We start from the raw sequence: 22,606 nt of genomic DNA, 5'->3' as shown, positions 1-22,606 counted from the left end.
AGGGTGTTTTCTTTTCTCACATTAATTTTGCCATAATATATTGTTGTCATTTAAGAAAATCTGTGCTAATCTGAGGCTGAAAGTGGCACTTGTTTTAATTTGTGTTTCTTTGAATGTTAGTGAAGTTGAACTTTTTTTTTCATGTTGTAGTACTTATTTTTTGCTTCTTCTTGGGTAAGTTCTCAGTTGAGCCAGGGCATTAGTATTCCAAGCCACACCTTTTCCTTTATGGTAAGTGTGTGTGTGTGTGTGTGTGTGTGTGTGTGTGTGTGTGTGTGTGATTTCTTTATTTTATTATATGTGTATGAGTGTTTTATCTACATGTATGTCAGTGCAAACAAGTTCATGACTAGTGCCTTCAGAGGTCAAATCCTCTGGAAGGGATCAAATCCTCTGGAACTGGAGTTACAGGTGGTTGTGGGCAACCATGTACCTGCTTAGAATTGAACCTGGGTCCTCTTGAAGAACAACACATGCTCTTGACCACTGAGCCATCTTTCCAGCCCTGATTTTTATTTTACTTTTTTTATTTCAGTTTTTGAGACAGAGTTTTTCTATGCAGCCCTGACTGTCCTGGAACTTACCATATAGACCAAGCTGGCCTCGAACTCACAGAGCTCTGCCTGCCTCTGCCTCCTTAGACTGTCATCCAAGGCTTGTACTTCCACATCTGGCTTCTGAGTATATGTTTTCTAAAGCTCAGTTCTTCTTTTAAAGAACAGGTAACCATTTTTCCCTTTTAAACAGTTCCCTTAGGTTTAATTCTTTGAATATTTGGAACTTGTTTTAGTGAATGGAGTGAGTGAGGCTTACAGTCTGTCATTCCCAGCTTGCTCTTCCGGGACTTATTCTCATGGATAACAGTTTCTTCTTCCTTCCTAGACACTTGTTGCCAAGCTTATCATACAATATGTTTTTACTTATATTTTTGGACACTTTATAAAATTTATATTATTTATTAATTAATTATTTTTTGAGTCAGGGTTTTTCTGTGTAGCCCTGGCTGTTCTGGAACTTACTTTGTAGACTAGGTTGGCCTTGAACTCAAAGATAAGCCTGCCTCTGCCTCCCTAGTGCCAGGATTAAAGGCCTGCACTAACCACATCTGGCTTATTCATTTATTTTGGAGACAGGGTCTCGCTGTGTAGGCCAGGCTGGCCTTGAACTCACAGAAGTCTACATGCTTCAGAATGTTGGGATGAAAGGTGTGCACTACGGTGCCCAGCTTGACAATATTTTATATAAAACAAAAATTGAGACTTGGACCACAAAAGTGAATTTTTTCCTTGTGTATGACTTTATTTTTAGGAAAATTCTTAAAAGATAAACAGATTAAATCACTCTCCAGTCATACAGTTGGTGACTGTCTGTTTGGAAGCAAGCAGAGAGCTGAGTGACTACAGCAACCAGCCGTTATGATTACCACTCTCTACTGTTGGAACCGACAGGACCTTGTTTGTACTAGTTCATGTTTGAATAAAACAGTTCGGTCAATATTTTTCCTGGCTTTTCACCAACGCCTTTGACAAAACTCTGCATTGGTCACTGGCGTCATTAAGAAAGACTTCTGGGTTGTAGCTGTTGTAAACACTGCTAGGGTCTGCAGAATTGGTGTATCAACACAAATGACTTAGCTGTAGGAACATGAAGCATGCTTTCTTTTAAGCAATATTCTTAAAGTATGCGTGAGTCTCTGGATAACTTCTCTGTTTTGTCAGGAAGAAAATTCTTATTAGGACATGGCTTAAGGAGCCAAACTTCATTTTAAGTTTATTTTATTGGTTGAAAGTTATTATTTTATTATTATTCAATTAAAAATTCTTCTCCAAAATCCAATTTGTTTTGTGTTTTTCCTTTCCTTCCCCCTTTCTTTCTTTCTCTTTTTCTTTCTTTTTTTTTTGACATGGTCTTACCATGTATCATTGAGAGGCATGGACCTGGCTGAGTAGATTAGACTGGCCTTGAACTTGTAGAGATCTGCCTGCTTTTGCCTCCCAAGTGCTGAGATTAAGGATGTAACCACCCCTTTCCCTGAATGTATTTTGATTGGCATTTCTCCTGGAGAGGTCAAACAGCTTTCACTGTGGTTACTGGTGCTTGTATTTCTTTTGGGGTAAGTCTAGGGTTTATTATTGTTGTTGCTGTTTGTTGAGAGGTCTCTGTTCCCCGGGCTGGCTTTGACCTGCTGCTAGTCATCTTGCCTCAGCCTCCTGAGTGCTGGGATAAGCAGACACGAACCACCATGCCTAGCTGTAAGTTCAGTTTTGAAATATGACATTTATCTGTACTGTAGTCAGATAAAATTAGCAAAATCATCTCCGAATCTTCATTTGTGAGATTTTTGTTTGTTTGTTTGTTTGTTTTTGTTTTTTCGAGACAGGGTTTCTCTGTGTAGCTTTGAGCCTTTCCTGGAACTCGCTTTGTAGACCAGGCTGGCCAGGAACTCACAGAGATCCACCTGCCTCTGCTTCCCAAGTGCTGGGATTAAAGGCATGTGCCACCAACGCCCGGCTCATTTGTGAGATTTATACTAGGAAAAATGTGAATATTTTGGCAATCGATTCACATCAGGCTGAAATCATTGGCGAGTCCTTTGCAGTTTCTTTGTCTTACTTGCTCTTTGAAGGCTGGCTTCCACGCAAAATCCTCTTCTCATCCGCGTTGTGATCTTAACCAGCCCTGTGGCTGCTTTCTCCACCATGATCTGATGGCTCCTGGTTCTGTACCTGCCTCCCAGACCTTACCAGGATGGAGAAGACACATCCAACTGCCTTTCAGACAGCTGTGCTTGAATGTCCCACAAGAATCTCAAAACCATCATGCCCCAGTGTTAGCTCATTATCTTCATCTGCTCCTCCACCAGCCTTCTCTCTGAGCTCAGAATACCGTTACTCACCCAGGCATCCAAGCTGGAGCCAGCAGCCCGTTACCTTTGATCTTTCCTACCACATCTTGTAATGAATCAGGTTTTTATGACAGTGAGCTATGACAGCTGAAGCTTTTGCTGCCTCCTCCTCCTCCTCCTCCTCCTCCTCCTCCTCCTCCTCCTCCTCCTCCTCCTCCTTCTTTTCGGAGACTGACTGTCCAGTACTTTTTTCTCTATGGATTCCAGAACCATCCCATCTGGTAGTAATGCTTCCTCCAAGGACCTCTGCAGATGTTCAGGTGTGCAGCTGCTGTCAACATCTTAGGTCAAATCCGAACTCTTCAATCCACATCTGCCCCTGGACATCCAAGCAGACACTAAAACATGACAGGCATAGGATCCTGTATGGCCAATAGACGCAATGAGGGGTAAACACTGTATCTCTGTCTAGTTATATCTTACGAATAGATGGTTGAAGAAAGGTAACCTGGTGATCTAATGCTTAGATAAGGAAATGGAAAACATTTGATAGAATTGAAGCTGTTTGTCTTGAAAGACTGTCTGACCAGCAGGGTATGGTAGCATAGACCTGTAACCTGGCACTGGGGAAGAGGCGATGGGGGGTCAGGAGTTCAAAGCCAGTCTCAGCCACATAGTGAGTTCTAGGCCAGATTGGGCGTCATGAGACCTTGTCAAAAAAGGAACAGAAAGAAAGAAAGGGAGGGAGGAAGGGAGGGAAGAAGAAAAAGATCTTAAGAAAGAAAACTATAATCTTTTTAAAAAACAGATAATCCTTACTGTCAATTTCCTTCAAAAGTGAGCATTTGGAGAGACTGAGACAGGAAGATCTGGAGTTCAAGACTATCCTGGGCTTCAAAATGAGATTACTGTGTTGTTTTTTAAAAATTATTTTAGATTAATTGTATTTTATGTGTGTGAGTGTTTGTCCTGCATGTATGTCTGTGTGCAGTGTACATGCTTGGTGCTCACAGAGGCCCGAAGAGAGCATCGGGTCCCCTGAAACCGAAGTCAAGGATGGTTGTGAGCCACCATGTGGGTGCTGGGACTCAAACCCAGGTTTTTTGTAAGATCAGCAACTGCTCTTTACCACTGAGCCGTCTCTCCAGCCTCCCAGATGGAATGTGAAACTCGGATGGTGTAATGGATAGTTGCTGCTGGATGCACAATCTGGCCTGTTAATTTTAGGGTGGCTAACCCTTCTGGGACCTGTGTCTACAGGCCATCCGGACAAGTGGGGATCTGTTCCACATACAATTATGTGTTTTATTCAGCTGTGAGTCTTCATCTTTTGTGGCTTTCCAATGTCTTTTTAATTCTTTTTTTTCTGTTTCTGAAATAAAATATGTTCATCTTGAGTTATAAAAGTAAAAGATGCTAACTACAAAAGTGTAAACAAACAAACAAACAAAACAAAAAAACCTAGCCAGGTGTGGAGAGCCATACCTTTAATCTCAAGCACTTGGAAGGTGGAGGCAGGAAAATCAAGGTCATTCTTCCCTACATGGAAAGTTTGAGGCTAGCTTTGGGGTCTCAACCCTCTCTACCCTTCCCCCCCCAAAGAAAAGCAGACTAGAAAGGTGGTTTAAGCTGGAAATCCCAGCACTTGTGAGGTTGTATCAGGAGAATCAAGAGTTCAAGGCCATGCCAAGAAGATCCTGTTTCGAAAAACCCAACTCAAAGCAATTCTTCTAATAAGGTTAGTCAGAAACAAACATCATTAACACTGTAGTTATACCATCTTCAACAGTCTTTCTGAAGACCACACACACACACACACACACACACACACAGAAACGGTCACTGACAGAAGAAGGGACAGACACCTTGGGATGGAAGGAGCGGTGTGGTGTATGCACACATGTGTTTGAGTGCCTGTGTCTGTGAGTGTGGAGGCTGTCAGGGGTGTCAGGGGCCCTGCTCTGTCCCTCTCTGCTTTCTTCCCTTGAGGCAGGGTCTGTCACCCGGAGCTAAGGTGATCCTACTGTTTCTGCCCCACACAGTGCTGGGACTACAGGCTTGCATACGATCATGCTTGGCTTTTTATGTGGGGGCTGGGGATCTGAACTCAGGTCCTCGTGCTTGCACAGAAGTGCTCTTACCCACTGAGTGATCCCCCCAGCTCCTGTATATGTGTGTATTTAAACATGTTTTATAAAAATAGGACTGAATTGTCCCCAGTATTTTTTTTCTAACCAGCGTATTCACTGAACTCTACATGATGCTGTGGTCATGATGCCATGGTCATCTCTTCACTCTCTTTTGCATGTTTTTAGTTTTTATCGTCATTTGTTTTGGTGCTGAGGCTAGATCCCAGGGCCTTTGCAAGCCTCTTACTGCTGAGTTCCACCTCCAGCTCTCAGGCTCTTTTGGTTTGGTTTGGTTTGGGGGTTCTTTGAGACTATGTAGAACTCATCATATAGACCAGGCTGGCCTTGAAATCCACCGGCCTCTGCCTCCCAAGTGCTGGGATTAAAGGCGTGCACCACTACACCCTGCCCTTAGCCTCTTGAGACAGGGTCTCACGGTGTAGCCCAGGCTGACCTGGGTACCTAATACTCTTACTTCAGCGTCCTAAGTGTTGGGATTTCCTGGTATGCACCACTGGGCCGGATGTGTATTTGAATGTTTGCTGATTGATCCGTTCAGCAATAATTGGCCAAACACTTTCACATTTATGAATATTTTACTACATTGAGGTTGTAGTTCTGTCACATTGGAATTGAGAGTCTTGGAGAATCTAGAATGGGTAGTGATTGTACATCCTCCTGTGGACATGGTCTTCATGCCTGTGTTTATTTGAGACCGTGGTGAGCCCCTTGATTCTCCCAGAGCACCCAGACACCCGCTCCTTCCATCCCAAGGTGTCGGTCCCTTCCTCTGTCAGGGACCGTTTCTGTCCCCCTCTGAGTGACAGTTCTCTGCACTGCAGTTCCAGGGTTGCTAGCTCTCGGGGTATCTATCCCTTAGAGCATTTTGGGACCGTTTGTCTCCAGTGACAGCCAGGCCTTTGTGTGCTTATCTGTGGTCCATTAATGATTTATCACCTTGGTCCCTAAAGACATGCTCTCTAAATACGCACAATCGTCTCCTTCTCTCATCCTCCATTCCCAGGACAGCCATGGCACAACTTCTACCAGAGTTTTGGTTTTAGAGCCTTCCGGGTATGGTGTTCTTAGGAACCATTTTTCTTTTTCTTTTTGAGATGGGGATTCTCTATGTAGCCCTGGAACTAGCTGTCCTGGAATTTGCTCTGTAAACTAGGTTGACCTTGAACTCAGAGATCCACCTGCCTCTGCCTCCCAGGTGCTGGTATTTTTTTTAATGTTTTAAATTTTTATTTATTTATTATTATTATTATTATTATTATTATTGGTTTTTCGAGACAGAGTTTCTCTGTGTAGCTTTGCGCCTTTCCTGGAACTCACTTGGTAGCCCAGGCTGGCCTCGAACTCACAGAGATCCGCCTGGCTCTGCCTCCCGAGTGCTGGGATTAAAGCGTGCGCCACCACCACCCGGCAAGGTGCTGGTATTAAAGGCAGTGTCACCCCTGCCTGGCTAGCGACCATTTTTCAGTCAGCTTTTCTGTATCGGTTCTCTCTCCACCGACCCCCTTGCAAGTACAGCGAGTTGGCTCGTGTGGGGTTCCATGTGTTGCTGAGACCGATGACTGATGTTTGGGTGTCTGTTCTAAGCTCCTCAGGAAGGGGTTGGGGTGTCATTTGGCAGCTGCCCTCCTCTACTAGCGGCAAGTCAAGCATATGTCTCCGGAGCGTCACGGGGAGCTGTAGCCGACTGTACCACACCTACCGTGTGCCACACTCTCGCTAGGGCTCTGGGATTGTCATCTCGCATCTGCATTTATTCTGAGTGGGAGGTGGCTTTCTCTCTGTTCTGCATTTGAAGAATCTGGGATTTAGGAAAGTCAGTTTGCCCAGGATCCTAGCAAGTAGTCAGAGTTCAAACCGAAGTCTTCTGATGCTGAAACCCTTTTTCGAAATCTCAAATGGTGGGATCATCTCCCCTTCCCACCCACATCCCACAAGGAGGTTTTCAACCCACATATCTCCCAGGCCTCCTGGCTGTGTTTCACTCTGCATTGAGGATTGTGTCAAGGCTGGGTATCTGGTCACTGCTAACAAAACATAGGTTTTCTAGAGTGTCTGTTGCCCTGGGATGTCTGTGCTTCCTTCTGCGTGACACTGCCCTCCTGCTTCCCCTGGCTAGCACAGGCTCCTTCAAGCCTTGCTAAAGTACCTGCCTTGCTTCCCCTGGTTTTCTGCTCTGACCTCTCAGCTGCCCACAGAATACTCTCCTTTAAATGGCGCTGTCCCCAGGGCACCCTAACCTGTGTACTTTTCTGCTCAGTGCCTTTGCATTGTTTCTGTTGGGACCTGAGCACGATGTGCAGTGACGCCCAGGTGCTGACCCTGGCTGTATTTCCTGGACCTTTCTTAATTGCCTTCTAGAATCCCCGTTCTGTTCTGAAAGCCCTTTTGCCTTAGCATGTCCGGTTCCTCTCCAGCCTCCTTCTTCATGGGTCCTCCCCTGTTGTTTCCTGGCCTGGTTACTTATGGCTGATAAGCTGTAAGAGAAATTACCTTAGTTTATTCTTTCACTCTCTTATCTCAATTCGTGCTCAGGTCTTACTAACACACTCTGCCTTAGAAATACCTTCTTAGCCCATCCCCTTTATTCTCTCCACCTTACCCAGGTGGTCCACTCTTCCTGAGCTGTGTGAATGGTCCTTTGTTGCTGTTCCTCTTCCACTTCCTCTTTTATCGTCTTTGGTTTGCTCCTGTATTCCCAGTTTCCATTTCCCCTTCCTCTCCCTCCTCCTCTTCCCTTTTTTAAATATAAAAATCACTTTGTTTTCATGAATTCATGAGTAAAAACATCACACAGTACATTTAATGTAGGAGTGGCTTCTTCTCTCTCTCTTTCCATTTTCGTTTTATGTGGTGGTGTGTTTTGCACGTATGGCTGGGTATCACACGCCTGCAGTACTTGGGAGGCCAGAAGAGGGGTTGGATCCTCTGGGTCTAGAATCCAAGGATGGTGGTGAGCCTCCAGGTGGGTGCTGGGACCCAAACCTGGGTTCTCTGTAAGAGCAGATAGTGCTCTTAACATCCGAACCATCTTTGTTGCTTGGTTCCTGGATCAGGGTCTCTCTGTGGAGCCCTGGCTGTCCTAGAACTTGCCATATAGACCAGGCTGGCTTTGAACTCACAGAGATCTGTCTGGCTTTGCTTCCAGAGTGCTGTGATAAGAGGCGTGCACTACCCTGCCTGGCCCTTCTCTTTTTTGACAGCAACTTGTTTTGTGATTAAGGCTGGGCCTTCAATTTGTGAGCTTCTTGCCTCAGCCTTCCTACTGCTGGGATTCCAGGTCCACACCACCAAGCCTAGCTGCTGTCATTGAGGTCACTGTTGTCCTCCTCCTCATCACCATCACCAGCACCACCAGCACCACCAGCACCACCACCATCACCATCACCACCACCATCACCACCACCACCATCACCACCACCATCATCATCATCATCACCATCACCACCACCACCACCACCACCACCACCACCATCACCACTACCACCATCACCACTACCACCACCACCACCACCACCACCACCACCACCACCACCACCATCACCACCATCACCATCGTCGCTGTGGGCTTCTAACCCAGGACTTAGCACTGATTAGACCAGTACTCTAACATTGAGCCACACCTCCAGCCTTCATTACTTTCTTAAAAACCACAAATTGATTATATACTCTCCCCATTAAAAAAAAAAATCTCTGTAGTTCAGTCTTCTCTGTGGGATAAAGACTACATTTCCTGGCATGGCAGAGCACACGTCACAAATAGGGGACATCTGCACACCTCTAGCCTTGCCTCTGCTCACTTGCTTGGCCCAGAAGCCTCTGTCCCTCTGGGTGTCAGCCGTCATGGTCCTTATGCCGGGATATGCCTCCTCTATTCACTGCTTTCCTAAGTTTCTCCTTGAAGTGCTTAACTGGCAAACTTTATTTATTCTTAAGAGGTGCTGTGGGGCTGGGTATATATCTCAGTTGATAGGACACTTGCCTGGCTTATGCAGGGTCCTGGTACTTCCCTGTCACCCCTCAAAAGATGCTGCAACTGTGCCCACCTCCATCTACTTGTTCCTGGTCTCTGAACATATGCTTGCCTTCCTCACGCTAGTGGGAGCCTGTGGCGACACTGATGTGTTCAGCACAGTGCCTTGTGCACGGTAGCTAATGGACTCCTGACATCTTGCTTTTCCCATAATGCCTGCGGTGCTTGAGACCTTCCAGATGCCATGACTTTTGCCCTCAGCCACTTTCTTATTCCTGTGTCTGAGCCCTTGCCCATGTTACTCATGGTGACAGAGCTGTCTGACTCTTCTGAACCAAAGTGTTTGTGGTTTCTATGCTCTCTTACCACTGTGATTCCTAGAGTGCCTCGCAACCATTTCAGAACAGGAGGAAGAGCCCCCCGCCCCCATTGTCCTCACTGTCTGTGAAGCTTCCTCTCATCACCTGAGCTGGCATTTCCCAAAGTGAGGCCTGCACCACTTGGATCAGAGTAACTCCTGCTTGTTCGAAATGCAGGGTGTTGGGACATGCCCCGATTTTACCGAGTTAGAGAGTTAGGTTGGGCCTGAGAGAACCTTCACTGTCATGGGGTCTCCAAGCCACTCCAGTGTGCTCTTTAGTTGTGAATTGTTCCAGAGTAGTGTACCCAGCAATGTTCAGAAAGAACCCAGGGTCTCAGACTGCCCCATAGTGGACAACTTGAGTAAGATTTGGGGTTTGCCGCAAAGCAAATGCCACCTCTTGGGGAGTCTCAGGACAGCCAGCTTAGCACCAGGTTACTGCAGTGACATCCAAATGTCCACTCGAGAGCCTTTATGCTCCTGTCACAGCGGAGCCCTTCCGATGGTTCCTCAGTGCGGGCTTCCTACTCCAGCACAGCCATTCCCATTTTTGTAAGTCAGGTGTTCCCCTGTGATGACGTTTGGTGGGTGCTCAGTCCTGTGTGTGGCCGCTCTGCTTTGTCCCATGCTCTGCCTGTGACTGCTTCTGCTCCTGGGTGTGTGTCTCTGACAGCCCATCTCCTCCCTGTCGCCCTGCAGGGGGCGTCCTCTACACTGCCACTGTGAAAAACTTCCTAGGGACGGAGCCCATTATCTCCCGAGCTGTGGGTCGTGCTGAGGACTGGATTCGAACAGAGACCTTGCCATCCTGGCTTAATGGTGAGGAGGGGGACAGGGTCCCCTGTGGCACAGGTCAGGTGGAGCCTGGGTAGCCCCAAGCTGTGTCTGTGAGGATCTGAGGTCATTGGTTTCTTCAGCCCCAGCCTTTGTCGCAGCCATGGTCCTGAGCCCTGCTGAGTGGGGGGAAGAAGCTGGGGACGATGAAGTACTCTTCTTCTTCACGGAGACCTCCCGAGTACTGGACTCCTACGAGCGGATCAAGGTCCCACGGGTGGCCCGAGTGTGTGCGGTGAGATCTCTGTCTTGGCTGTCTGTCATCTGCAGGTGTTTGTCCTTCTGTCTTTTCCTCTGTCTGCTGTTCTCTACCTAGGCTTCTTTCCTGGGGAGCTTGAAGGAAGTGAGCGAGAGGGCTCTGTCTCTACCCCACATTTACCCCTGTGACACACTGTCTATACAGGAGGTTGGTTTACATCAGAAGCTCAAAGCAGGAGCTAATGGTGGACTCAGGTTCAAGTCCTGCCCCACCACTTCCTGCCTCTGATCTAGTGTATTCTTTAGCACCTTTGAAACACACACACACACACACACACACACACACACACACACACTTTACATAATAACCGAAGTCAACCCATAAATGTTTTAAGGAGTAAACAAGTACTCAAGTACTTCTTTGTAAGTACTCAGTTAACTTTGTCACTTCCCATATCATCACGACCCTGTCCACCTCTGCATCATATGACCCCCAATTTCTCAGCCTGTATGTCTGTCCTCCCACTTCTGTATGTCTGCCTCCTCACCTGTCCATGTGTGCCGTGAAGTCAGGGAGGGAACCAGAGGGCTGGTCGACACACGTTTTGACCAATGTTGGTCTTCTGAAGAGTGTTTCCCATGTTCTTGTCACCCAGGGGGACCTTGGAGGCCGGAAGACCCTTCAGCAGAGATGGACAACATTTCTAAAGGCTGACCTGCTGTGTCCAGGGGCTGAGCATGGCCGGGCCTCTGGGGTCCTGCAGGACATGACAGAGCTTCGACCTCAGCCTGGAGTGGGGACTCCCATCTTCTATGGCATCTTTTCCTCTCAGTGGTGAGAGGGTCCTGGGGCGGAAGAGAGGGGCAGCGGGGAGGTCCGTGGAGTTGGTGTGGTCAATGCAGGTGGACTCTCTTTCCCTCAGCTGCATGGCTCCCATGCGTGTCTCGGGGATCATCTCATTTGATAAGGGATGAGTTGCTGTCACCTAGCCCTCTCCAGATACCTGGCTCCAATCTGTGACTCCTCCAGGGAAGGAGCTGCCATCTCAGCTGTGTGTGCCTTCCGACCCCAAGATATCCGGGCAGTGCTGAACGGTCCCTTTAGAGAGCTAAAACATGACTGCAACAGGGGACTACCTGTCATGGACAACGAGGTGCCCCAGCCCAGACCTGGAGAGGTGAGGAGGTGGGGCAGGTCTTGTCGCCAAGGACAAGAGCTGTGCTAAACACCCCTAACACTTCCTGTTCCCTGGGAAACATTGTCACCCAGACCTGTCTCCCTTAGTGTATCACCAACAACATGAAGCTCCAGCAATTTGGGTCCTCACTCTCCCTGCCAGACCGCGTCCTCACCTTCATCAGAGACCACCCGCTCATGGACAGGCCCGTGTTTCCAGCGGATGGTCGCCCCCTGCTGGTCACTACTGATACAGCCTATCTCAGAGTGGTGGCCCACAGGGTGACCAGCCTCTCAGGGAAAGAATATGATGTGCTCTACCTGGGGACAGGTATATCTAAGCATCGAGGAGTTCCCTGCACAGCGCATGCTGACACTACAAAGAGGTCCTCTATGACATACTGGAATCTGAGTCCCAGGCACAGTACGAATTATGCCATTTTCTTGTTCTTTGCCTGCCTTCTAGAGGATGGACACATCCACCGGGCTGTGCGCATCGGCGCTCAGCTCAGTGTCCTGGAAGATCTGGCCTTGTTCCCAGAGCCACAGCCGGTTGAGAGCATGAAATTGTACCGTGTGAGTTGTGTATTTGAGGAGCCAGGAGGGGAGAACGGAGTCTGCGGCCAGTTCATGATCTGGCCTGGAAGCTGTAACGCGTTTTCTCTCCTGGCTCCGTTTCTGTAGGGCTGGCTCCTGGTGGGCTCCCACACCGAGGTGACCCAAGTGAACACCAGCAACTGTGGCCGTCTCCAGAGCTGCTCGGAGTGTATCCTGGCCCAGGACCCCGTGTGTGCCTGGAGCTTCCGCCTTGATGCTTGTGTGGCCCATGCCGGGGAGCACCGTGGGGAGCACCGTGGGTGAGCGGGGCTGCTTTGCATGCGTCTTGCGCCTGCCCTCCGTGGCTCCGCCCCTCCCGTATGCCTGTTTCACAGGCTAATGCCGCCCTGTCTGTGGGCCTTCTTCTCGTTTCGTGTCTGCATCACTTGCCTGTCCGTCTGTCAGCCCATATTAGCTCATCCGTCTGTCTGTCTGGTGCTGCCCAATTAATGCTAGACCTGCCCTGACAGTGGCACTGAGTCCACGTCAGCCGTGACAAACAGGCAGTGGGAAGGACATCATCTCTAGGAGACATTTCTCGGTTTTCATCTGACCAGATGCCGGCACAGAGCTCTCACGGTTGCCCTTCCTCTTGTCTTCTGTGCATTCTCCCCTCACCCTGCTGGTGGCTGCCTCCTCCTTCAGCCACCGAGCATCAGTGTCCCTCAGGGTTTAGTCCTCGACTCCTCGTCTGCACTCTGCATAGGTGATTGCATTCCTGCGATGGTCACAAACGTGTCTCTGGCAGAGCTGCCGTGTAGGAGGCTTTCTTTTGGGGGGCCACCAACCAGCTCCCAAATCATGACACGGAGACTTACTAGTTATGGATGCTCGGCTTTGTCTTATGCTTGTCCCACTAGCTCTTACAACTTAACCTGTTTCTCTTCATCTACGTTTTGCCTCAGGTTTGTTGGTTTGTTTGTTTTTTAAACATTTCTTTCTGTATGTCCTACTTTTCCTGCTTCTCGTGTCTGTCTGTCTGTCAGCCTGGCTTCTGGCCCCCAGGCGCATTCCTCTCTTTCTCCCTCCTTCTCTCCTCCTTCTCTCTTGAGCCTAAATTTCTCCTCCTACTTAATCTTGCTGCTGACCAGCCCCGCCTACCCCTCTCCCGCCTAGCCATCCGTCATTCAGCTTCTTATTAGACCAATCGGGTGCCTTGGGCAGGCAAGGTGAAACAAATGCAACACATCTTTACATAATTAAACAGATGCAGCATAAACAAATGTAACACATCCTTACATCATTAAATGCAGTATTAACAAGTGTAGCACACCTTTACACGGTTAAAGTAATATTCCGCAGCATAAACAAATGTAACACATCCTTACATCATTAAATGCAGCATTAACAAGTGTAGCACACCTTTACACGGTTAAAGTAAAATTCCGCAGCATAAACAAATGTAACACTTCTTTACATAGTTAAAATAATATTCCACAACACTGCAGAATTCCCCGTGTAAACCTAGACTTCATACTCCCGCGCTGTGCTTCATAGCAGCCCAGACACAGCCAGTCTGAGCCCGCGCTATGGTTTCCTCTTTCTCTCACGTGCTCCTCTCAGGAAAAGGACTGCCGTCCCTCCAGGTGCTCACACCGACATGGCGCACGTTGTACTGTGACGGATAGTGACTCCAGTTCCCGAGTGTTTCATTGCTCTACTGGCTTCCTCCACCTCCACCGCCACCCAGCTAGTGTCGCTTCTTTGTGTGTCCGTACAATGTATTATGATGTATACGTATGTATGTGTGTTTGTGCATGATGTGTATGTGTGTGATGTGTATTTGTATATGGTGTGTGTGTGTGTATGTGTATATATGAGTACCAGCGAGTATCTGTTATTGCCACGGCACATGTGTGGGGTCAGAGGACGACCATGGGTAGTAGTCTTCACCTCCCACTCTGAGACAAGGTCTGTTCAGGATAGCTACCTGCAAGCTTCCAGTTCTGTTTCCTCCCCCTCAGTCAGCAGGGGTGCCCTGGGGTCTCTGGGATTCTAGAGGCCTTCCTGCTGTGGCCAACGTTTCTGTGGGTTCTGGGAACCAAACTTGTCAGGCTTGTACAGAAGGCACTTTATCCAATGAGCCATCCCCAACCCAGTTGCCTCCCACTGGGCTGCTCTTCAGCCTCCTGACTGACCTTGTCTTACTCATTTTGGACTCTAACATCCATTTACCTCTCAGCAGTGACCTTAAAAATATGCCATATGGAAGCAAATCCCCGACATCGCACTCTCCCTGAATATTTCAGTATGGCTCTTTATCACATAAAGGCGATCCTAAAAGTATTTATTCTTGGAAATTTTAAACATGTTAAAAAGTAGAGAGACTAATATGATAAATTTCCATATATCCATCCCTTCCACCACTGATGCTTGGCCAATCCTGTGTTTTTAACAGCTTCACTCCCAGTTATTTTGAAGCAAATCTTAGCTATCATATTAATATTTGAGTATCTCTAACACACAAGGGCACTTTAAAAGGGTGGAGGTGGTGGAGAGATGACTCATGGCTGCTCCTCTAGAAGACTCAGGTTCAGTTCCCACCTACATGATGGCTTATAGTTCCAAGGGCTCCAGTGCCCTCTTCTGGCCCGTGAAGGCACTGCACACACGTGATGCACTTAAAGGGAAAAAAGGTGGATGCTCCTGATGAGTGACACCTGAGATTGTCCTCTGACCTCTCTGCGCACACACATGTGCATGTCCACTTGTGTGCACACACAAACACATACATATACACCTTCAAAATAAATAACCATGTTACAAAATGAATAATACTACTATAGCCATACCCAGTTCTTAATTTCTTAGTGTTGTCAAATACCCTGTCAATGTTTCAGTGTTCTTATTTGCAGATACTTAAAACAGCCTGTATAAGTCAAGATTCAAATAATACCATCAATCCCAATAGGCTTATATGTTTCATAAGTGTCTTTGAATTTGAAAAAAATTTGAAACGAGGTCTTAATCTGTAGCCCGGACTGGACTACTCTATATAACTAGGCTAGAATTCACTCTATAGAACCTGGGCAGATCTCTCCTGCCTCATCCTGCCACACACTGAGATTATAGGCATCATGATTCGTGCCTGAATCAAACCCAGGGTCTGCGCATGCTTGGTAGGCACTCTCCCCCGAGCTAAATTCTCAGCTGTTGATCTTTAGTATCAGTTCCCTCAATGGAATATTTTTTGGGCCAGCTGTTTGCAGAATACTTTTTCAGAGTAACATTGAGATCGCCTGTTTTGAAGTTCTGTGGTGCACCACCAGCCCGGCTCATACCCAGCCCAACTCACACTCCACCCGGCCCCACACCTAGCCAGGCTCACACCCAGCCTTTTCCATGGGGCTGGAGGTTTAAGCGTAAGTCCTTACCACACAGCCAGCACCCTCACCTGCTGAGTCGCCTCCCCAGACCACTCAGTTTGAAATAAGAGCGATCTTGTAGTTACGGACAGCCAGTCTAGCTTCTTAGGAAACCTCTCTTCCTCTTAGGGCATACCCACCAAGCATCTTTCCAACAGATTGTCTGCTAGGAATATGTATAGACTTTGACAGAGCAAACACCTCAAGGAATGTGAGGGGTATTTAGGAAAGCTCTGGTGATGGGGAGAACGCTGACTGACTCCAGGGGTGATTTATAAGATGATGGGCTATGTAGTGAGTGAGTACGGTACCATGGTACTGTGAGGTTCTGAGGAGGATGCAAGCACATGGGAACACTAGATTTACCAAATGCTGTCTCCTTTGTAGGATGGTCCAAGACATAGAGTCAGCGGATGTCTCTTCCTTGTGTCCGAAAGAACCTGGAGGTCTGTATGGCTCAGTGGAATGTGGGTGGATATAAAGAAAGCGGCTAGAAAGTTGTTCACTTTTGACTTAATCAGAAAACTTGGACCCTCGAAGACATGGCCTCCAGGGACCCAGGGCCTTCCCTTCTTTGGGAGTCCTTTTTGGCAATGTCCCTACAACTCCATGTCATATCTGACATCTCTCCATATGCCCCACTTCATCCTAGTAACCGCCTGTATTTTGTGCCTGTGCCTTCTCTTCACAGAACATCCGGTAGTGTTTGAAGTTCCAGTGGCTACCAAGGGCCATGTGGTCCTGCCATGTTCCCCCAGCTCCGCCTGGGCATCCTGTGTCTGGCACCAGCCTAATGGAGTAACGGCACTCACCCCCCGAAGGGATGGGCTAGAGGTGGTGGTGACCCCAGGGGCCATGGGTGCTTATGCTTGTGAGTGTCAGGAGGGTGGAGCGGCCCGTGTGGTGGCTGCTTACAGCTTGGTGTGGGGCAGCCAGCAGGGGCCTTCAAACCGGGCCCACACGGTGGTGGGGGCTGGGCTGGTTGGCTTCTGCCTGGGGGCTCTTGCAGCATCCCTTACTCTCCTCCTGATTGGTCGCCATCAGCAGCGTCGGCGACAGAGGGAACTGCTGGCTAGAGACAAGGTGGGCTTAGACCTGGGGGCTCCACCTTCTGGGACCACGAGCTATAGCCAAGACCCTCCTTCCCCTTCCCCCGAAGATGAACGGCTGCCCCTGGCCCTGGCCAAGAGGGGCAGTGGTTTTGGTGGCTTCCCTCCACCCTTTCTGCTAGACTCTTGCTCGAGCCCAGCCCACATCCGGCTCACTGGGGCTCCTCTAGCCACATGTGATGAGACATCCATCTAGAGCCAGGAAAATGACTGCCAGCCCATGAGCAATCACTGGAACTAGCAGCTGCCGAGACCAGGGTTACTGGACCTGGGAGATGATCATGACGGCTCTTGGAGTCTGTGTGATCACCTGGACAGCAGTGTCTGTCTGTCCTCTAGACCTGGATGAGCTGAGGGCCAGACCTTTGCCTGATTCCTGATTCCTATGAGAGGTCAACCCTTGTGACCCTTCCGCCATGGCCTCCTATCTTGGGCCCATCAGTTGTGGGATGGAGCAAGGACATAGCTCTGACTTGTTTTAGGATGGGCCCCGGACAGAAGGAAGCACCACAGAGGTAGCTGGGGGCCGGTGGGCACTGCATCCTTGTGGTGGCTGTATGATTTCCCAGTTTGCTGACTCTGGGGAGTGCATGATCCCCTGAGCGCCTTGAGATCTCTCCCGCCTCAGTTTCCCTTTGTTCCTGGAAGAGTGTGTGTCTATACACTGGTGTGCCTAGAAGACCTGTCCATATGTGCATGAATGGCAGGGCTGGTGCCTAGGTGCTTTCTGGGGGTAGGAGGGGAAGGTTGGAATGGGGGACATCGCCCATACAACTTCACCCTCCGTAGTCAGTGAGGGAAACCACCCACTCCCCCCGCCCCCATCACCCCACAGAGCTTCTCTGACTTTGAGCAAAGTTCCCAAAGTGACCTTCTGGGTGGGAAGGGCAGCAGGACATGTGGCCCCCACCCTCTTCCTTGTCTTTCTTCTCTGGCTGCCACCACTGCCATGCCGCCGCTGCGCTTTCCCTGGCTAGCGTGGAGGCCAAGGCCTCTCTCCTTGGCTCCCATTTAAGATGAACTTCACAACATTCTAACTATTGCGAGATGACAAAAGGAGCCCAGAAATGTGTGTAGGGAATACAAGCCGGTTAAAGGTAGATTCGCCTCAGTGACTTTCACCCTTGCCCTAAAATAGGAGTCCCCCCAACTGGGGCTCACAGACTCCTAGAAATTGTATGCAAAATGTCTGTCCATGTGTGTCTATTTTTTGGAATGTAATGGCTTTCATCAGAGCGAAAGGCCTTAATGAGGTTAAAGGACCACGGCCCATAGTCACCACATGGGCCACGTGGAGGAGGTGCTACTCCGTGGCAGTTCCTCCCTGCCCCGCTGCCTGTGGCCGGTCCCTGGATGCGTTGCTGCTGGAGATCCAGCATCTCTCCAGTCGTCGGAAGCTAGACTCTGCACGTGCTTGAAGACACCGTCACCTTGTTTCTTGCTTTGTAATCCCCGTGTGCTCTGCTTCTGCTCAGTCCCGGTCTTGGCCTGTGAACGTGCCTCGTCCATCCCTGGTGAGGGGCCTCAGACTCCAGCGGTGATGCAGCCCTTTCCAGTTGATGTTTTTTGCTCCACTTGCCTTGACAGCAGCCTGTGAACTACTCGAGTCCCCTTGGGTTTGGAGTTATCAGTGGCTTTGTGTGGGATCTTTGGCACGTAATCTAACATAGGGACGTTGGTTTATTCATCTGTAAAGTGGGGAAATACCTACCTCAGGGTTGCTGCAAGGACCAAATGAGGAAATGTATAAACAATAAAGCATTACCTATAGCTGTAGATGTTGATATTGGAACTATTGCTTTATTACACCATCAGACCACCATGACAGGTGCAGTCACTGTGAGCCCCATGCAGTGGAAGGTGGGCCATCCTTCCACAGACATCTGTTCTTGGATCATCTCTGAAAGGGTCCTAACCACTCATGTCTAGGCTTTAGTCAGATCTGTGATTTATTTTTTAAAAAATTATGTGTATATGTGTGTGTCAGTATATGTATGTGTGAGTGCAGATACCTCCAGTGGCCAGAAGAGGGCGTTGGATCCCTGGAGCTAAAGTTACAGGCAGTTGTGAGGTGCTTGATGTGGGTGCTGGGAACCGAACTCAGGCCTTCTGAAAGAAAAGCACGTGCTTTAACTGCCGAGGCATCTTTCCAGCCCTCTTAAACATTTTGAGTGGTGTCGCTAGCCAAAGCTTCCTTCTGCTGGACCAGGGCCCAGACAATCATTGCTTTTCTGTGGAAGGGACAAATTTACCAAGTCTTTGTGCTATTCCATTTTCAAGATGGAACTGGATTTTCCTTCAGAATAATGGAGATTGGGCACACACATAGAATCCAGCTAAGGATGAGATGCTGAAGTAAGGTTTGTTTGTTTGTTTGTTTTTTGTTTATTTTTTGTTGTTTGTTTGTTTTTGAGACAGGGTCTTACTACATAGCTCAGGCTGACCTTGACTTCACTATGTACCCCAAACTGGCCCAGAACTTGTGATTCTCCTGCTTCAGTTCTCCAAAGTCTTGGGACTGACGACAGATACACAGTGGTATGCCTGCCTTTGAGAAGGCCCAGGTGAAGTAAAACGAGAAATACATGGCTCACGTAGGAGAGAAGACAGGTAGGACACTTTCAGGCCTGCAGAAAGGACTTCAGGAGTGAGGTGCCAACCTCTGGGATCAGGATTCCGTGTTAGAGGATGTCCCTCTGTCTACTGTCTGTCACGTCTGCTTGTTCCGCCTGACTTCTTCCTCTCCAGCTGTAAAGGTCCACTCACAGAGGTAGAAAAGATGGCTGCAGCTCAGACAACTCTGGGTAAAGGCCCCTGCTGCCACACTGGATCTCCAGAACCCACGTGGCAGGAGAGAACTGGCTCAGGTTGTCCTCTGACCTCTACACGCACGCTTTGGCACATGTGTGCATAGCACACACATACACAAAATAAACGTTTTCATTTATTTATTTATTTATTTTTGGTTTTTCGAGACAGGGTTTCTCTGTGTAGCTTTGCGCCATTCCTGGAACTCACTCTGTAGCCCAGGCCAGCCTTGAACTCACAGAGATCCGCCTGGCTCTGCCTCCCGAGTGCTGGGATTAAAGGTGTGCGCCACCACTGCCCAGCTCCAAATGAAGATTTTTAATGATTTCTTATGACACTTAGGAGAAATTCCAAAGCCTTTCTTCTAATTTAGAGTCCTACAGGTTGGGATACTTATTCCCTTAACCAAGCTGTTTTCATTTTCCTTCCCTCTCACACAAGGTAACCACCATACTAGCCTGTGTTAGTCAGGGTCCTCTAGAGTTACAGAACTTACAGAATGAATCTCTCTATACAAAAGGAATTTATTGGAATGACTTATAGGCTGCAGTCCAACTAATCCAACAATGGCTGGCTGTTAATGGAAAGTCCAAGAATCTGGTAGTTGTTTGGTCTCGTGGGGCTGGAGGTCTCATGGTCTTCTGTTTGGTCTCCTTCTGGAGGAAGGAGGCTCCAATGCCAGTGAAGGAATGGATGTGCTAGCAAGGTGAGGACAAGCAGGCAAAGAGCAAAGCCTTCCTTCTTCCATGTCCTTCTATAGGGTACCAGCAGAAGGTGTGGCCCAGATCAAAGGTCTGTCTTCCCATCTCAAGATCTGGATCAGAGGTGTGTCTTCCTACCTCAAAGGTCCAGACTAGAAGTGGCTTCACCTGCTTCAAACCAAGCAGAAAATCTCTCACCGGCATGCCCTCCATTTGTGGATTGTAGTTCATTCTAGATATAGACAACCAAGACTAGCCATCACACAGCCTTTATTCACATTTGTGGACACATTAAGCTTTTCCTTCCTTACGGCAATTAAGCTCATCATTCTTGGCAAGCCTGGCTCCTTCTAGCTATTTAGCTTTTGTCTTAAATACCACTTCCAGAGTGAGGCCCACCCACCCTGGCCACCCAGTAGAGACGCCGCGTGCTTGTCTGTCGTTGGGATAAAAGACCTTGACCAAAAGCAACTTATGGGAGAAAGGGTTTGTTGGGGATACAGTCCATTGTGGGGAAGAAAGCAAGGCAGCAAGAGAATCAGGATGGCCTGGCATTCAGGAAGCAGAGAGACCATGTGTCATCCCCACAGGGGAAACATGGCGGAGAGGACAGGAATTGGGGCTAGGTGATAAAACCTCAAAGCTGGTCCCCAGTGATTAACTTCCTCCAACAGGCTCCACCTCTTAAAGGTCCCATAACCTTTGCGAACAGCACCACCAGCCGGGACCAAGAATTCAAATACATGAGCCTGTGAGAGGCATTTCCTAGTCAAACCGCAACACTACCTACACATCCTTCTTGGCACAGCATTTAGCATTTTTTTTTTGCTTGTTTATTCTGTTTGAGTTATTTCCCTTCTTATCAAACTCTACTCTTCATATCAGTCCACACCATAGCTGTTTAGTATAGTCCTAACTCTGTAGTGCCTAAGAAGTACCCTACAGAGACCTCAAAAAGTATTTATTGAATGAGTCAATATGGCTGTTGCTGACCTGGCTCACTGAGGACTAGGAAGAACTAGTGGGTATTCCTGCAGGAGCCCAGATAGCTCCAGTTGCCTTGGTTCTACAGTACTGAGTCATGGCCCCTGGGAGTCTCTGCCTCTCACGCTGACTGAATTAATTTTTCTGTTGCTGTGATAAAACACCACAACCAAAAGCAACTTCCAGGAAAAAAAAAAGAAAGATTTTGTTTTGGCTGTGTTTCCAGAGGGATAAGAGTCCATCATGGCAAGAAAGCATGACTGTAGGGGCAGGCATGGCCACTGGAGCAGGAAGATGAGACCTCATCCTCAACCACAAGCACAAAGTTGGGAGAGTGAACTGCAAGTCGGGTAAGGCTGTACAGTCTTGAAGCCCCACCCCAGAGGCACACTTCCTACAGCAGGACCTCACATCCTAAGCCTCCCTACACAGCACCCCCAACTAGGGTCTAAAGTGTTCATATGACTGAGCCTATGGAGTTCACAGTCAAACCACCACACAGACGCTCTTCAGCAGGTGGCTTTCTGGTGTTTCCCTTTTAGAGCTCCAGCAACCTCTTTCTATCTTGGGTTCTGCACTCCAGCTTGGACCTTTGTTTTCTTTGAGCTCTATTAATAATTTACACTTAGTTATTTGAACATGGGTCTTTCCTGCTTTTCCTTTCAGATCAAAGAAATTAGACCATTTATCTGAGACACATTATTTTTTTCCAAGAATAAATGTCCTAAATAAGAATAGTTGCTTTAACTAAAAATAAAGACAATGCCCTTACATATACTAATTTGTATTTACGGTATAATGAACATTTTTTTCATACTAAACTCAACTCTAGGAAGACTGGGATAATTAGCCACAGTTTTAGCCAGAGAAACAGATGCAGAGGAGAAGTCTTCTAAAGATCACAGTGTTATCTTCTAAGAACTATTTTCAGGTCTCTCAGATTCTGAAGCTTGTGCAGTGATGTATTGCTAAAAATTTTCATATTAGTATTAATTATAAGACTAACAGAAAAATACAATGACTCAATGAGAAATATTTTTGGTTAAATAAGACTCAGTGTTGGTATGAAAACATGTCTGCAACATTGGTTAGTGAAAAAGAGTCAATAACGAGGGAGAAGAATTCACCCCAGAGTGCTGGGAGCCAGCCTAGCGCTCATGCTCTGCAAGTTCTGTCGAGCTAGGAATAGTTCATAGAACATCAACACTGGATAAAGACACTCAACGCTAATGACAGATCAATATGAGAACAAGCGCTGTCTACAACCACTTTTAAACACAGGCACAAACAAGAATACCGTCCAAACCACAGAAGTGAGCATGCACCCACCTGTCTGTTGTGGAATATTATTTTAACTAGGCAAAGATGTGCTCTATTTGTTTATGCTGCGGAATATTATTTTAACTGTGTAAAGGTGTGTTACTTTATGCTGCATTTATTTAACGATGTGAGGATGTGTTACATTTGTTTCACCTTGCCTGACTGATTGGTCTAATAAAGAATTGAA

At 47.8% G+C, this 22,606-nt stretch overlaps 1 protein-coding gene across 3 annotated transcripts in view; it reads left to right on the top strand.

Moving 5' to 3' along the window:
• The window catches only part of Sema4f (ssemaphorin 4F), a 28,259-nt gene extending 10,891 nt beyond the window's left edge, over positions 1-17,368 (top strand). For 2 of the 3 annotated variants that reach the window (XM_059256738.1, XM_059256737.1), the window contains 9 exons: positions 10,026-10,145; positions 10,244-10,395; positions 11,015-11,193; positions 11,389-11,536; positions 11,644-11,866; positions 12,002-12,111; positions 12,220-12,392; positions 15,885-15,943; positions 16,189-17,368. In XM_059256738.1, the coding sequence (XP_059112721.1) occupies positions 10,026-10,145; positions 10,244-10,395; positions 11,015-11,193; positions 11,389-11,536; positions 11,644-11,866; positions 12,002-12,111; positions 12,220-12,392; positions 15,885-15,943; positions 16,189-16,802 (1,778 nt within the window). In that variant the 3' untranslated portion in view covers positions 16,803-17,368. The remainder of the gene's footprint in view (positions 1-10,025; positions 10,146-10,243; positions 10,396-11,014; positions 11,194-11,388; positions 11,537-11,643; positions 11,867-12,001; positions 12,112-12,219; positions 12,393-15,884; positions 15,944-16,188) is intronic. The other variant, XM_059256739.1, reaches the window with a different exon arrangement.
• Positions 17,369-22,606: the final 5,238 nt, after the last annotated feature.

This window comes from Peromyscus eremicus, chromosome 3, assembly GCF_949786415.1.
Source record: "Peromyscus eremicus chromosome 3, PerEre_H2_v1, whole genome shotgun sequence".
Classification (NCBI taxonomy): Eukaryota; Metazoa; Chordata; class Mammalia; order Rodentia; family Cricetidae; genus Peromyscus; species Peromyscus eremicus.
The sequence above is the reverse complement of the archived record's forward strand: the minus strand, read 5'-3'. Positions and strand labels throughout refer to the sequence as shown.